Here is an 18012-nt window from a genome sequence, read left to right as displayed (position 1 = left end):
GGGGAATGAAAATGATGACTTTGAACATATCAATAAATAGGAGTAAATTGCACCTGACTACCTGAGACTGATTGTAAGTAGATGTGAGTGAATCATTTGTGTAAATACTTTGTTGTTCTCCTTTCTACACTTACTTGCTATGGTACAAAGACAAGCAGTTAGGTTGATTTGAGAGGCTAAATTGCCGGTTACTGCAGTGTGTTTCGATATATGTCCGCCCTTTGATTTATTGACTATCTTTCAAAGGTGCATCACCCAATGTGAGTTGGGACCGGCTGTGGGTATTGTGTTCAAATAATAATGTCCACAATTGTAAAACTTAAAAAGAAATAGTTCCCAGTACCAATCATCTCCAAGTTTTTGTTGCAGGATTTGTAAATGTAGACTGACTGAGAAGTGTGTAAGCTCAGCTCCCTGTTTCATTTAAGAAAACCCAAGGACAGAAAATTAACAAAAGACACAAAAAAAACATCCCTGCTGAAGCTGAAATTATGAATGTGAGCACTTTCACAAACACCACATTCTGTTTTGACATTTTCCTCCAGTTGTTATAACTACTTGTCTAATAAAATAGTAAAAGTGGCTGGAAAGCTTTGGAATCATTCTGTAAAAGCAGCCGCCAAGTCAAAGTAAAAATAGCCCAACTCATCAGTGCTATAAAACAGGGCTTAAGTACAGAATAATAGCAACTATAATTCACCTGGAAGTGATGCATCTTGGAAGAATCCCACACAGGATTTGTTAAAAGCCGATCAACTGATGCTCATTTATAACTGATAATGGGATAATAAATCAACAGCTGTTTTTTCTGTAGCATCTAATAACAAGACAGTGTGCTAGGCTGTGTGTGTGTGTGTGTGTGTGTGTGTGTGTGTGTGTGTGTGTGTGTGTGTGTGTGTGTGTGTGTGTGTGTGTGTGTGTGTGGGTGTGCATGTGTGTGCGTGTCAACATGCTTCCGTGGTGTGCTTTTCTATTAAGTTTTAATAAGCCACCCTCCTCCCTTTCCTTGTATACAAAGAATATTAAGTTCATTTATGATGCAGCGTAGGCCAGACAGTTATGTATAAGAAAACAAAGGGAAAGCAGGAGGAAGAAGACTAAGACAGAGAGAGAAAAGAGAAGAAAAGCAAGAGAAAGACAAGAATCAGCACAATTTATTCCCCCTCATTACCGACGTGTACAATATTAAGGCCATTAGAGGCTGCCTCTGTCAGCGCGTTTGGAACAACACGTTAGTTAGTGGGGGAGGGATGGGGGAGGATGGGAGACTGTGGAAGGACCTCTCTATCTCTTTCTGCCTGAGTTTATCAGAGCTGCAAACTATTGTTACTTAAATTACTTAAAAACCCACAAAGATGCTTTTCATTTTCTTCTTTTGTATGACATTTAAGTACATTTTTCTATCTGTGTATTCTACATTTGTTTGTCATTAAGATGTTTTCTCTTGATATTTTAAATGTGTTCTCCTGTTATCATAATGTAACGTGTGTAATTTAGAAGGTGCTTTATAGTTTGTAAACTATATCAGATAGAACCAAGACTTGTTGCTGATATAACAGTTAGATACATTTTCATGGCATCAAAAGAACAGGGAGCTTTACAATAATGTTGTAAAAAATGCTCAAGTAGTCATTCTGACATATAAATGATATTTCCAAATGAGCCTGGTTAATGTGGATTTACTCGCAATCTATGAATCCTTATTTTTCAATTTCCTCGCCTCCTCCTGTCTTTCTCACTCCAAAGCAGTGCATTTGTCTCTCATCTGGTAATGAGGAAAGGTCTGCAGAGACAGAGACTAAAGCTTCATCAGCAAAGACCAGTTCCATCATGCTGTGCCACAACACACACACACACACACACACACACACACACACACACACACACACACACACACACACACACACACACACACACACACACACACACACACACACAGCATGGATAGACAGGCTTCATCAGCAAAGACCATCATCATAGGACCTCTTGCGCATGCACACAGAGAGAAAGCAAAGGAGGGGAGGAGCTGGAAGAAGAAGGGAGCAGTGAGAAAAACAATTCAGCAGAGGTGGTGGTTGGAGATGGGAAAGGAAAATGGATAAAAGGGACTGAGAAAGGAAGAGAGAGATAAAGGGAGAGACACAAGGTGACAGGAAGGGAGGCAGGAGCTGAGCGGAGTGACAGTGTTCCGAAGCCAGGCCAAAACACAAACAGTTTTATCTGTTGACACCCACTACCTTCCTGACACGGCCGTCAACTGTACTTATTACCACATTCTCTGTAGATACACCAGCCTGTCACCTCCACACATGCACACACCAAACCAAAGGCAGTTTGTTTGCTGGTGCGCACACACCGGATCTTAGAGACACACAGAGGCTGGGGCGGTACACTCAGGGACAACTCATCGTACACAAGGTGTACAATTCACACATGTACAGCCGAACATTGCAGTAATTTCCAGCAGCAGACAGGTGGGTGAACTCTGGGGCATCACTGCAGTGAGTCTGACAGCCTGGTGTTTAGCCTAGCTACGGCTAAGGAGCTTGTGAGTTAGCTAGGATGTTATGACAGCCCGGCAACCTGCATACACGGGTCACTGGATAAAGCAGAGATACACCGTGTGTGTGTTTGTGTTTTCATGTCAAAGAAAACCTAGAAAAAATACCCTACATTTTGCGCAGACCTAGAATAAATGTAGACAAACACATTTACTTACATTCAATTTTCTATGGGACATACTCGTGTACAGTAACAACAAGCTTGGTACTGGTGTGATAAAAAAATATATATTTTGAGGCCCATTTTCGATTGATCCTATATTTGGCAACCTAAGAGCCAGTCAGTTCTTATGTGTATTTGATCGGACACAACTAGTACTAGTCGATTAGTCAATCAACAGAAAAGTGACAACTGATCATTTTGCATTACATTCGCCGAGCAGAATTGCACAGAACAGAACTGAAAACAACATGCAACATTACATTGAAAGTGACTTGTTAATCAAGGAGTGGTAGCAAACCAAATCCAATCAAACAATATGTGAATGGATTTTGTAATTATTTTGTATCTCTATTTTAGGTTTCAGTTTATGTTGCCAAGCAAAATAAACTATCTCTAAAGGCTGAAGTGGACTGTTGCCAGGCTACACTAAGACTTTCGAAAGTTTGTCATATTTGTTTTCTTTGTAACTTATGGCTTTTAAAAAAGACTCACCAACAACATTACCTTTATCTCATCTCTGCTTTTGTCAAGAAAATAGTAATCATCAAAGGAGAGTGAGATAGAGAGAAGGCGACATAGGACAGTGAGAGGAGATCAATGGAGACAAGGTTGAGGGCTCAGCCAAAACACACACACACACAAAACACACAACACACACACACACACACACACACACACACACACACACACACACACACACACACACACACACACACACACACACACAGATGTGACATTGCAACAACGCGCAGTTCTGCAGAATCGGACTGAGGCCCTGAACTGTTTCTGAGCAGATGGTCTGTGTGTCCACTTGTGTGTTAGTGTTTAGGTGTGTGTGTGTGACCTTGACCCACAAGCCAATCGCTGCCAAATTTCTGACTGAGACACAAGAGAGCGCCATAGGACCTTACGATAAACACTCCTACACACACATGAGTTTTTTTAACACTGTGCTAACAACAGAAACCTCAACAATTGACATACAGTAGTTTTCCAGGAATGTACTGCATATTAACACGCTTTCAGGCACAAGGTGGCACTGTTTCCCTATGCTTCTAAGCAATATAGGAGAGAGTGTGCGTGTGTGTGTGTGTGTGTGTGTGTGTGTGTGTGTGTGTGTGTGTGTGTGTGTGTGTGTGTGTGTGTGTTCATGAGTTCTGCAGTGCTGGTTACCAGGCCTTTCTTAGTTTTAACTGGGATCAATGGTTATTACTGTGCCCTTGTCCAGGTCTTTCCCTTTCCCATACAATCACTCAGATGCAGAAGAAAAGCAGAAGCAGACAGACACATAGGGAACATAAAAGTACATGGGTGCACAGGTAAGCATCAGTAATCTTTCTCAAAGCAGATTTCCTGCTGTGATCACTTCCTTTCCTCATTTTGCGGTATTTTCTCCTGAGGTGGTAATAAAACACTGATGAATTGTCTAGTTTTAGTCTTTCTTCCTCAGCCTTCCTTTAACTGTTGATTTGTTGTTGGCCAATGTTAGTGCACAACAAGACTGGTATCAGCACCGGGAGTATTTATTTAAATTCCTATGAGATATAGAGGATCCATTCCAGTTGCAAAATGGGATGGTGGTTGCTTATATTATAAGTGTATTTCTTGTTTAACCATTTAGTTTTTAGAACCAATGAACTCACCAAGTAGTATGAGCACATCAGTAAGCCCTTTCCAATGTACATATTGTAGACGGGTCGACATGAATCCTTTATTCATTCCAAACATCAGAAATAATTGCATATCATACTCTACGTCCGACAGAGGAAGCCTATAAACAAAACCTTTTTGGAAGCAAAAAATGCATAATTTTATCTATTTCATACTTAGTCAAACAGGCTGAATGGTCACTTCTACTGACAGGTGTGTGCCACGGAGCACGCTTTATGAATATTCATGCCCTGAACATAAATATGGTGATTTCAAAATGCTGATTGGCTTGGCTGAGAGTTTGCGTGGATAAGAGAAGGGGAGACGTATCACATGTGTGTGTGTTGGTGTGTCTTGGAGCCAAAGGCCGGCCAATCCAAAAATCCATGAATGTGTAAACAATGCACTCTGCAATTCCCAATCAACACCTCCACAACACCCACGCCTCGTAATCAGAGAGCGGGAGAAAGAGCGAAAAAGACAGAAAAGCCATCACTGGCATTTCTCCATAATCAAAGTTGACAGAGGGTAGAAATAACATGCTAATCAATGGTCCTCCACATCCAGTACACTTCAGTTTACTTCTTTCTTTTCTGTTCCTGGAACTTGGCGCGCACTACCGAAATATTACAAAACAATGGCAATGTCCAAACACAGACAGCCTATCACCTCAAACATGTCACACACTCAACAAGATTATAAAAACTGTGAAAGGAAGCTAATTAACCCTGCATCCCAACAAGGCAGGCATGGTTAAAACTATTAGACAACAACAATGATTAGGACTGAAGTTAGGAAAGGTAGCAGAGAGTTGAGTTGCTGTCTTAACTTGAAGAAAGACGATGGACCAAAAATTGAGAAACAAACCAAACAAAAGTTGATGTTCCTTCTCCAAACACACATCTTGGCTTTCAGGAGGTCACAGAAGAAGCATATCACGGACAAAACGCTGTATTTTAGAACAATTTAAAGTTAGTTTTCCAACAAAGCAAGTTTGCAATCGGAGCCAGAGCCTTTTCTTATCAAGCTCCACTTTTGTGGAATCAGCTTCCAGTTTGTGTTCGGGCGGGAGACAGCCTATCCGTTTTTAAGAGTACGCTTAAGACCTTCCTTTTTGACAAAGCTTATAGTTCAGGGGTCGGCAACCCCTGGCAACCCCTATTCAGACTAGGAATAAGTGGAATAAGTGTGCAAAATATTTCAATTTTATTTTCGGATCCTGAACGAGACCGCCGCCAGAGCGCGTCTCCCCGTTACCTGCAGAAGGAAGCCATGCACGCAACGCAGCCCCGCTCTCTTTAACTCCAGGCGACTTTCTGCCGCTTTCCTCTGTGGTGCAGTTCTGATCGTTTCACCACGGAGGAAAGCACTTCACAAATTGCAGTACCCATAAGGAGCTGTACAAATGCCGCAGTTTTTGCGTGGCTGTGTCTTTAGTTGAAAGTCCAGTGGCAATCTGCTCATCTCTCATCTAAATAACATGCTACACAGGAGCGGACTGGCCATGTGTGTTCTGGAGAATCACAGAGCGGACCATTGTCCTTATTATTATACAGTTTAAACCAATTACTTAAATTAGTTTGTTAAATTCGGCATCATGTAAGTTGCGCTGACAGGTCCACACACTGCTTCCCCGCAGCGAGGCTCCTCCCGCCCTCCTGTTGACAGTTCACGAGCTTCGAGCTCTTCACCCCCCCCGCCCCACTTCATATCAAAAAGGTTGCCAACCCCTGTTATAGTTGATAAGAGAATCTANAATACCCAGGTATTTTGTAAATAAGTCCGTGAAAACTTTACGTATGTGCATGTAATTAAGGTTCAGTTCACGTAAAAGAAAAGGAGACCATCCCTATTGTAAGTTAAGTTAAGTTAAGTTAAGTTAAGTTAAGTTAAGTTAAGTTAAGTTAAGTTAAGTTAAGTTAAGTTAAGTTAAGTTAAGTTAAGTTAAGTTAAGTTTTGCCATAATCATGTATTTTTCCATAATCAGGTAGCTGAACAACATTGGTAAAATGTATAAATTATATATATATATATTTCTATTAATCATTTTCGGCCTTTCGGCATTCGGTTTTCGGCCAACTGTTTCCTATTTTCGGTATCGGTTTTGGCCAAGAATTGCCCATTCGGTGCACCCCTAATTTATTGTTTCAGCTCTAATCTGACGAAGAATGGCAAAAGAGATCACAGTGCCTAATCCTCACATGTAGAATTTAAGGAGGTCACAACAATGTGTGTCAATGTTACGCCAAGAAAAAAGGAACGTTTAACAGTGTTTAGAACAGTATCATCTCAGCATACTTGAACACAATTAAAGATAAAAACAGCTAAATTAAGCTGTGAAAATTGGCCACCTAATAAATCTGTAATGGAATATAAGTGTTGAAAAAAGTAAAGCTGTGACAATACATTTTCAAGTGAGTGCAAGACTCCTTCAGGAACTAACAGAACGGATGAAGGGGTGAAAAAGCAACAAAAAAATCGATAAAGGGGGCATGCTACAAAGACCATTGCACAGCATACTGCGCACTTTGTGGGGTTAATGATGTGACTTCACAGTGACTCACCCCTATTTCTAGCACAGAGCAACCATTGACCTCTACATAAATATTAGATGTATAAGAATACAAATACACAGATAACAGGCTGATGTTTTGCCTCTTGATAAATTATAGATATTAACTCGGTAGAGTCATCCCATGCCGACATAGGATGAACCATATCTATACAAAATCTCAATAGTCCCACAGACAATAAGCCCCACTATATACTGTATCCACTACCAAAGAAATGAAGGCACAACAAAATAATTTCAGATGCTTTTAAGAAATGATTGATATGTCACACGCGCATACACATCAAGCCCTTACTGCACTAGCACAGATGGCCGGCCTGGCAACACACTACAGTATGTGGTATGAAATCCTGTTACGCAGCAAATAAAGCCACTGACACTTAATCCCATAATGGGATGCGTCTACTTCAGGGGTTGGCAACCCCTGGCACGTGTGCCACCATTGGCACGCGGCACCATAACCAGAGGCACACTAGGAACAAGTGGAATAAGTGTGCAAAATATTACAATTTCATTTTCGGATCCTGAACGAGACCGCCGCCAGAGCGCGTCTCTCCGTTACCTGCCGAAGGAAGCCATGCACGCAACGCGGCCCCGCTCTCTTTAACTCCAGGTGACTTTCTGCCGTTTTCCTCCGTGGTGCAGTGCTGATCGTTTCACCACACTTCACAAATTGCAGTACCACTTAAGGAGCTGTACAAATGCCGCAGTTTTTGCGTGGTTGTGTCTTTAGTTGAAAGTCCAGTGGCGATCTGCTCATCTCTCATCGAAATAATATGCTACAAAGGGGCGGACAGGCCATCTGTGTGTTCTGGAGAATCACGGAACGGACGATCGTCCTTATTATTATGCCGTTCAAACCAATTATTTAAATGTGTCTGTTAAATTCGGCATCATGTAAGTTGCGCTGACAGGTCCACACACCGCTTCCCCGCAGCGAGGCTCCTCCCGCCCTCCTGTTGACAGTTCACGAGCTTCGAGCTCTTCACCCCCCCCGCCCCACTTCATATCAAAAAGGTTGCCAACCCCTGTTATAGTTGATAAGAGAATCTAATTGTTGTGCCTCTTCACCTATACATCTTAGTTCTTACTCTTTTCCCTCACTGATGGTATAGATGTAATTTGGTTGTGTGTGTAGACGGTTGAAGCAGGGAGAGGCATACACGTGCCTTGATCCCTGCCGAGTCGACGCACAACTGTTGGTGTCAGTGCCAGAAAAACGTTTTAGGAGCAATGCGCTCATGGTATAGATGTGGCGCATACATCTTAGTTCCTACTCTTTTCCCTAACCCTATCCTAAGGGAGTGCATGTACGTAGACACGTTGGTTTTTCTGCTATAGGCTTAGACTGTCGGGGGACACCTTACTTCTTCCTTCTGTCTGTCTGTACCTGCATACTCTCATGTTCCGAATAACCCAGCTTCCCCCAAATTTCTTTTTGGTGTCTATCTACGCCGGGATTCTGAGTCGTGGCTGATCCTGTGGCTGCGGTCCTGTGTCCTGGATCCTGAGTCATGTGTCCTGCATCCTGGATCCTGAGTCCTGGATCCCTAGTCCTGAGTCCTGGATCCTCTATCCTGAGTCCTGGATCTGAGTCCTGGACGAGTCGTGGCTGAACCTGTCACTGTGGTCCTGCCTGACGCTCATCATACTACTTCCCTGATGGCTCCCAAAGGATTGTTGACATCCTCGTGGATTCATCTTCTTATTATAGACACATGCATTTCCAAACATTTGGACTACCTATGTTGTAAATGTATTATCTTAATTTACACACGGCTTCTATTGCACTCTGCCCGTCCTGGGAGAGGGATCCCTCCTCTGTTGCTCTCCCTGAGGTTTCTCCCATGTTCCCCTTTAAACTGTGGGTTTTCTCTGGAAGTTTTTCCTTGTACGATGTGAGGGTCTAAGGACAGAGGGTGTCGTATTGTCATACTGATATTCTGTACAAACTGTGAAGTCCACTGAGACAAATGTAACATTTGTGATATTGGGCTATATAAATAAATATTGATTGATTTTCTTTCTTGTTTTGCTTCTTCTACAAAATATTAAAAAAGAAAATTTGAGACAAAAAATAGAAAGAGACTGCTACAAATTGATAGCTGAAAACAAAGTGATAACAATAAAAACTCAAGCTGCTAAGTTATCTCTCTTCTCTCATACTTTATCCATATTTCATCTTCCTCCTTCACTTCCTCTCTGTTGCTTTCTAGTTTTCACCTCTCAATCTGCAGCATTCTGTCTTCTTTCCATGCCGGCTTCTCCAACTCCATCAATGGACTTTCTCTATGAAAGACGTCTTTTCTATGACTTCCTTTCACTTCGTTTTTCAATTTTCCTCCCCCCGAGCCCTGCCTTCTTTTTCATCAGTATTCCTCTCATACTCCCTTCAAGGACACATGCTTCCAAAAGAGGGGGGAAAATAATCATATGAATACCATGAATCACCATTCTTTGTATGTCTTCTTCTTTCTTTCTAATCCATCCCCTCTTCTTTTTCACAAAGATATCTGAGCGAATTTTTCCCCCATGTCCGTCGGGGCTGGACAGCACTAGGCAACAGCAGGTGGACTGACAAAGTATAACTGTATGAATGTGGAATAAACAGCAACAACCAAACACATAGAGCGGAGTGGGCTTGACAAGCTGTTTGACCACCTGTCTGCCTAGTGCATTCACAAAGTTGCGGTCTGAACTTGAGGACGTTGTGCATGCCTGTGTGTGTCTGTGCAGGTGTGTAGTCAGGTTGGAACAATAATGATTAAACTCATCGACAGCCTGTCTATTTCTAATGTGATGGCTTCATAATACAGGGTATGCACTTTTCATTAGATTGTTATTATTATAGTATAATAAATTCATATTATAAGTCATTATATTATTTTATCATGTTTCCCTAGGGATTGTAATACATATTCCATTAATATTTGTTATTATTATAATTTGCAAGAATATTATTATCTTGGGCTTCAAGGGTCAGTCCTGTGATATCAGAGGCTTTATCACCATGATAACAGCAAGCCTCAATGGAAAACAGCAAGCACTTATCAGGAATTTATATGACATTTAATGATACAAAATATTTTTCAGCCAGCTACTCCAGGCCAAGGTTAATACTCTTTATAAACGTATACTGGCGGAATCTGAGTGCATGTAAGAGGTTTCTATTGGATACGTATTCCTGCTCTGTGCAAGCTGATCTGTGGCTGACCCTGGTAAGAAGTGTGTTCATACCTGGCAAAGTCAAGGTCAGCCTCCCTGGACATGGTGATGTTGGTGAGGTTCTGCTGGAGGACGAAGATGTTCCGGCACATCTTCTTGATACCAGACTCGCTGATCCTCTTAAAGTACTGAGCCCCGTTGATGAGAATGCAGGAGATCAGATGGCCCAGACCTAGGGAGAGGAGAAAGGAAATAAAAAGAGAATAAACCACAAGAGAAGAAATGGGAGATTAGAGAAAGAGTAAGTCTTCTGCACGACATTTTAAAATTGGACTCAGTTTTTAATCTACGTATATCAATGTGTCGCAAATTAACTTTATATTTTGGCTTTCTAAGAGGTGTTTAAAAAAACTTCTGGAATTGTATAAACCCCTTGAATGAAATCCTTTGTTTTAGCACCTGTGACTTTAGGCCAGATTTAAAAAAGGCCAAGTCTGTTTCAATCGGGTTGCAAGAAATGGACGGGAAGTGTTATTCTACTGAGCCTGCATGTGAAAAAGAAAAGGCAGGCAAAACATTGAATCCCATGTTTTCTGATCCAAGCAGCCTATGAAATCTACCACTCCATATGTGCACAAGCACTAAAAAAAGAGATTTGATATGTCCCCTTCACAAATGCAGAATGATGGAATTTCTCAGGCAGCTTGTTATACTTCACCCAAGGTGTGTGCTGACCTTCAAAGATGTACTGGAACTTGTGCTGCTGGAGGGCGGCCCCCATGGCCTCCTCCACGGCTGAGATGTCCTTGTTCAGTTTCACCACCAGCGGGTCATAGTCCATGCTCTCCACATTAGCCACGATGGCATAATTGCCTTGCTTTGTCAGGGGAATCAGGTAATGGAAACAGTGCACCCTGGATTGAGACGTGGGAGGAGAGTGAGATTGATGGGCAGAAAAGAGGGAGAGAGAAGAGAATTAGATGTTTGACTTTGTTCTCTTTGCATTTTGCTATCATTTCCAAGTGCCCACCAAACTCTGTCACGGTACTGTTGATATGTTGAGAACAATTATGAGTATGAGGTGTAAAAGAATATTGGTATTTTAGGGAAAAGGATCAAAAAGACTCAAACAGAAAAAAAGTGAGAATGCACAAGGTGTATTATTATCTATCTTTAGAGTTAAACAAAGTTAGTATGTAGACTTCAAGTGTACTATCTTCTTAAACCCCACTTATACTACTATAACCTATTTAATTCAAACAAAAGGTAGCATGTAAAGAGTACTCATATAAAACATCAGAAGCATGATTATTAATCTACCACTTCATCACAGCTGTATACTGTTTAGCCAAAACATCAGATTATTTAAGGGTAATCTGCGGAGAAAATTCCAAATAAAGATAATAAAATGTTTTGAGGTATGAGTACTTCAACATCTAGTAGATTTACAGAATAAAGCCTACAAAAAAATGTTCACTTATAGAAATACTTTTTTAAGAGGATTTCTGTGAGTCTCCTCATACTGTTTTGTGAGGTCCCTGTCAAAGAATTACGCCAAATAGTGCATAAAGAAGATAATCTGTCAGCGTAAAATACTTAATTTGAAACATTAGTAATAAATTACTACTGTATCTTGTTTTTTCTTTTTAAGTTGTATACAGATGTTGTACAAACACAGGCGCCCAAAACAGGGCTATTTACATTTTCCAAGAGGCCAAAATTCCAATAATTTCAAATATTTATTTTTTAAATAAACAGCCTTGAAAGAAAATCTTTCTCAGTGTTGCCCGTAAAGCTCATGTTAATATCTATAACATTAATTTAAGGACTGTAATAGGTAAGTATGTTACACCTCTCTGTCCTTTTACACACCTACATCTTAGTCTGAGGTCCTTCTGGTCCATAGAAGGCTAATTTCTGACTAGCCTTAAGAAGTCAATACTCTTATAACTCCATCATCACAGTGCCCATGGCAGGAAATAATATAATGGTATGGGTGAATGTATCTTCCCCTAAGGCTGAGCCAACTACTACACCACATTTTGAATGCCTCCATATCACTTCCTTCTTTTATTCAATAATTTCTCACACTTAGCTACTGTATCTCCATTCTTTAACCCCCGCCATCCACCCTCATCTCTCCCCCATCTCCTCCTCCCTCCCCTCCTGCTGCTCTTCCTCATGGCTTCATTTAGCTGCTACCACTATCAGGGGAAATACACCATGATAGGGAGAGTCAATGGAGTGTAGCATATAGCTAGACATCAGCCGCAGGGAGGGTTTTCTACTGCAATCATAAACAATATTGCATAAGCGATACGATGGTCTATTGGGAAATAGTGGTACGTGGAGTGATGGAGAAAAGAGGAGAGAAATGATGGACTATTAGTGTTTAAGGGTGGGAGGAAGTATATGATGTGGTAAATTAACTTGGATACTAACACTCACACAAACACATACATTCCTGAGCGTGCTCATTTATGGCAGTTAGCCACTGATTGTTTTTTTCCTTTTGATTTAATGACATATCCACTAAGCTTGTGCAGTTTGGGGGGGAAATGATTTAAAGGCATAATGTGTTCGGTATAGCTGGGAAACAACACAAAGAAACGATATCAGGGAACTCATTCCACATGTTTTTGGGATGAAAAGGAGAGTAAGGTACAACAAACTGGCGGAATAATTTGCGTGTCAATTGAGGAAAATCCATAGTACACTCCCAAACTCATCATACTGTACAAACAGAAATACTAATGAAGGTGCACTGTGGCGATCTGGATCACATGTAATTAATTAGCATGGCACTCAAAAGCCAATGGTTTATTCTTGTGCTCTTTGAATGGTCCAATGTAATGAGTTATGAGGTCGTTTCTTCCGTGTTTGGTGTGTTTTAAATCTTAATGTGGAAAAAACATGGACGCTACATAGAAAATGAGTCTTATCATTGTGTGTAAACGACATGTTGTTAGCTGTTTCCAAGTGGTTGTTGGGACGTGATTGGGTCATAGTATGTCTTCAACGGGAAACAAGAGCATTATAACATAACTACAAATAAAAACCCCTATGTGTGTTTTCATTTCTGCAATTTCTGTCAAGTGTGGATGAGATTCTCGTGCATACCTGACCTCCAGGTGCAACACCAGGAGGCAGCGGTCTGCGATGTCCTGGAAGCCCCTGGACAGATCACTGAGGGTCTGCAGAATCTGCTCTCTGCTCCTTTCATTCTCACCTACCGCCTGGCTGTCTGCTGAGCATGGAGACGCACCTGGAGGGACACAAGTAACAGGAAGACACGATTAACAAACACAGTCTTACCAATTCGGGGAAGTAGTGACACGAAGATTCATGCTTTAACCAGAGGAACTATCATAAATGCTTACTGTCCGGATGCTGCTTTAGAGAAGATGCTATATTGGACCCTGACCTCCGTGCCCACACACATGTCATATCATATTGACAGAATTCGATACTAAAAAATGACACCAGGTCATACAGCATACACAAAAACCCAACATGTGCTAATCTTCACTTCCCTTCAGCAGTCCTTCAGCAACTTTCTTCACACCACTTGTGATGAGACAGCAGGAGCATGTGTCAGTGCACTGCATTGTAAACCACACAAAGGACCTGTGTGTGTGTGTGTGTGTGAGTGTGAGTGTGAGTGTGTGTGTGTGTGTGTGTGTGTGTGTGTGTGTGTGTGTGTGTGTGTAGAAAGAGAGCCAGAGATCACAGAGGCATGATGAGTGTATATAAATGCAGCCTGGTGTAGATCAATGGCTATAAATTAGCAAGGGGAGGAAAGGGAGAGAAATTGGCCCCGTCAGTCATATTTAGGTCTATTTGGTCAATGAGGCGAGTGTGTGTGTGTGTGTGTGTGTGTGTGTGTGTGTGTGTGTGTGTGTGTGTGTGTGTGTGTGTGTGTGTGTGTGTGTACGAAGAGTGACTGTTGTGCAGAAGAATGCAGGGGTCTACGATCGATGTGCCGCAGTCAAAGCCAGCTCCCCAGTTACTCTTCCTGCCCTTCTGAAGGTCACACATGCCTTCACGCAGGCACGGAGTCTGAACTGAGGCCGACATGACCTGTTCATTTGTCTTCCTTATTTATGACTTTTGACTGATGTTCCTAAAAATAGATAGGGAGTGAGATTAAAAGTATTCCACTCCACAATTGTTGGATTATTAGCTCTGGTTTATGTTTCAGATGGATTTGTTTGTCAGCAGAGATTCGGGGAAAAAAAATGACATTATTTTCATGGAACTTGGTGGATATGTACAAAATACAGATGTATATTTCAATGGGGAATAGCTTTGCATATCCCCCCCATATTACACTCTTAACTTTCTTAATATGGCCAATATACTGTCTTACAAAGGCTGTGGCTGTCTCAGCTTTAAAGGTGAAGTAAGAAGTATCCTCCCATCAAAAACAAACTAATGCAAATGGTTTTGTATTAGTACCAAAGAGTCTCCCCTTTACAAACATGCTCACTTTATGCGTATACAGTACCACGCAGTACAATAGTGCTTTTTTTAATTTGACTGGTAAGAGGTTAAGTTTAAGACCGTTCTGTGTTCAGGCATTTCTACACTGTTCAATAAAACCTTTCCATGGTGAATGCTTTCGCGTGCTCATGTTTGCACATTTTGTATGTGCTGGTGAAAATGTCCGCATTACAGTTATATTAAATTAACCCCTGATAAGAGGAGAGACCATTGGCTTATGCAAACAGCAGTGAGGTATATGCCATGACCATCCAATCAGCAAAGCAAACACACAGTGATGGGAAGTGACATCTCTGACAGCTACTCTTATGGCCTGTGTGTTTAACTCACATAGATAAAGGCTGGAGATGTGACTTCTTATCCAAGGTGTGCATGTGCTATATGAACATACTGGATAGGAACTTACTTGCTAATTAACTGTCTTCTTGAGTAAAGCTCTTGATGGTGTGTATGCGTATGTGTGTGTGTGTGTGTGTGTGTGTGTGTGCGTGCGTGCGTGCGTGTGTGTGTGTGTGGCTAACGCTGCAGGCGTATAATCAGTCATAAATTCTGTTAATCAGATAACATGAACCAGTGTGAGCGCAAAGCTATGACTGACTTATCTAAAGGACACATACTCTCTGTGTTTGGTTGTATGTCTGGGTGTGTTGAGAAAAAAGGCCAAATAACAGATATTAACCGAATTAACCGATTTCTACTCTAGTGACTGTCTCCTCCAGCAACAGTGCCATGGATAAGATCTATAGGTTGGCAATTTCAATAATAATCTGGCTAAATGAGCCACAGGAACAACAAACATGATTGGTCTTAACAGAAACAATCCACAGTGATTTCTCCAGGGAGCGGGGCATAATGACATTAATAAACTTCATTAGATTGTATTTAGCGGATGTTGTTTATTCACCCTAATCATCTTATCAGATCATTTATATATACAGAATGCAGCTATGAAACACAATACAGCAAATCAAATTAAAAGCCACAATTACAAGAATAGTACCTATGCAGCTGAGTAACCTGAGCCCCGCATTAAGTGATATAGACTTTGTTAATGTTTATTATTAGAAGTAGAAATTACAAAAACAAAAAGTGTTTGATAGAACTAGCACCAGACAAAAGGCACATGTCTATCCGGTGAAGTCCACTCTGCTCTGTGTCTCTTCTCTTCCCTTCCCTTGTTGTTGTGTTGTGAGTGTGAGAAAGCGAAAGCATTTTCCTGCCTGTGGGAGTGTTTTCCCTCCAAAAGTGTGTGCATGTGCACATAGGAGACTTTGTGAAAGTGACTGCAAGGCTTCTGTTTCCTCTCATGTGCATTACACTCACTCACTTTGGCAGCAGAAAGGCAAAAAAGGGCTCGCTGTGGCACACACTGCTGGAGGCCTCTCCAGGGGGTGTTTGGGAAACACACACACACACGGCCAAAAAACACACGCACACAGACACACCGAAGCAGACCCCAGTCTGCGCTGCTTTGATGATGCGAGGGAGGCGTCGCAGCATGGGGGGCACCATTAGAGTCAGGGGCAGACGGGCAAAAGGAGACGACTCATTGGTCCTGACTGACAACTTTCTTGCTCTCTTTTTTTTTATTTCCCTGCTGATCAAGTGCGAGGATATGTTTGTGTGTATCGCATATAATTTTAGGCCCTCGTGTGTAGGTATGCATGTGTGTGTGTGCAGTGCTTATCCAATTATTTTCGAATCCCATCTAAGAGAAACGTCTGTTGCTTGCCATCTGCAGAAGATGAGGGTGGCAGACATTAAGGGAGAACATCAGTGATGGAAGTCACATTCTTACACACATTCAGCATGCAGATGCATACGTAAAAGGACAGTTCACACTTTGATCTGTGTGCTATTAAGGGAATAAAGAATACATTAAGTTACAACAAAACAACATCTAATGCATTGACGAGTAGAGTTGCCAAAGACTTGTCAAATCATGACCAGGTTTGCTTTAAAAGTATAGCCTGCCTTAAAGCGAATCATGAGAAACGGGAAAAGATAAGCAAAGGACAGTATCCTGCAGGGGTGATGAATGATTCATAAATGACTGAGTAAGAGAAGGGCAGTTATTCATAATTGTGCTGCCTCTGGTAGAGGATGAACATCTGTACGTTGGGAACTGAACTTCTGTCCAGAGAGGTAGACAGAAAGCAAGGGGGACGAATAAGAAATCTGAGAATTGACAGATTGATTGGTAATATCTTAAGGCCCCCAATTGCTTAATGGTGTCTAATGAGAGATCATCAAAATATGCTTGACATTTTGGACAGAAATAGTTATAAAACCACAATGGATGAAACAAAAGACAATATTTCAAGCACTGAAGAAACAACAACGCCACCTCCCACTGCAGCTCTTCCCCCAGGCCTGTGCAGTGAATAGGAATGTGTTCTTAGTCAACTTGCCTTGTTAAATGGAGTCAAGAAAAACAACCATTGCTAAAGGGAAAGACCTACACTCACCATAGTCAAGGTTACAAAATATATATTTCTATAAGCCCTCAGCATGCAGCAGAGCAAACACTGAAGAGAACCGAAGGAACCTTTTCCCACAAGAAGAATACTTGGCTGTTTTCCAAAGCCCCTGCAGAATAGGTTAGAGGCCTGTTTCTATCACATATTGGTCAGGCCTCCGACATGAACGTACACAAGCACATTAAGTGGTTGTGGACAGCAAAAAGTCGGCAGAAGGAAAAAGGCTGTCCACAAAGACTTTTCATGATCTTGTGTTTGCAAATGTAAACAAATCATTCACAGAAGTCCAAAAAGAAAAGGGGCTGTCATGGCTCCTCAGGCATATGTGTGTGTGTGTGTGTGTGTGTGTGTGTGTGTGTGTGTGTGTGTGTGTGTGTGTGTGTGTGTTGTTGGGTAAATATTGTCAGAGTGGACTAGTCTGGACCAGATGGGTGATAAGACCCTTTCTGCAGCCACCTTCACGGCAAATCACCATCAGTCTGCATACACACACACACACATCTCATTACCAGCACACACACAAGCTTACCTACTGTTCAGACACATTTAACACACACAACTGCAAATGCACGCATACTTAAATTGAGTTTTTATACTTCAGAGATGCGTTTAACCACACATCCAAAAGTAATCAATAACACAGGAAGGTGACCAAAACAAACGCCCGCTGAAGAGATTACCCAGCCATGGAAATAATCTACCAGACCCTTATGACTTGTAGAAAGGAGACAACAAGAGCAAGAAGTATGAAGGAGACAGAACAAGAAGAAGGAAATAAAAAGAAAGAATGAAGTAAGAAAGTCAGAAAGAGGACCGAAAGAAAGAGAAAAAAGGAGGGAGAAGAAAATGAGTTGTTCATACCTGACTGCTTCTGTAATATAAAATCCAATTTGGAGAGGCATAGACGTTAGGCGGGGG

General features: G+C 41.5%; 1 protein-coding gene across 1 annotated transcript in view; it reads right to left on the bottom strand.

Moving 5' to 3' along the window:
* exoc4 (exocyst complex component 4) overlaps positions 1 to 18012 on the bottom strand; it is a 99264-nt gene that overhangs the window by 4922 nt on the left and 76330 nt on the right. The window contains exons 14-16 of the mRNA XM_010790896.1: positions 13232 to 13376; positions 10847 to 11025; positions 10184 to 10343 (exon numbers count right to left, since the gene is read on the bottom strand). Coding sequence (XP_010789198.1) covers positions 10184 to 10343; positions 10847 to 11025; positions 13232 to 13376 — 484 coding nt within the window. The remainder of the gene's footprint in view (positions 1 to 10183; positions 10344 to 10846; positions 11026 to 13231; positions 13377 to 18012) is intronic.

The sequence above is a fragment of the Notothenia coriiceps genome, unplaced genomic scaffold (genome assembly GCF_000735185.1).
Source record: "Notothenia coriiceps isolate Sejong01 unplaced genomic scaffold, NC01 NC01_scaffold00034824, whole genome shotgun sequence".
NCBI lineage: Eukaryota > Metazoa > Chordata > Actinopteri > Perciformes > Nototheniidae > Notothenia > Notothenia coriiceps.
This window is presented reverse-complemented; position numbering and strand designations above follow the sequence as displayed.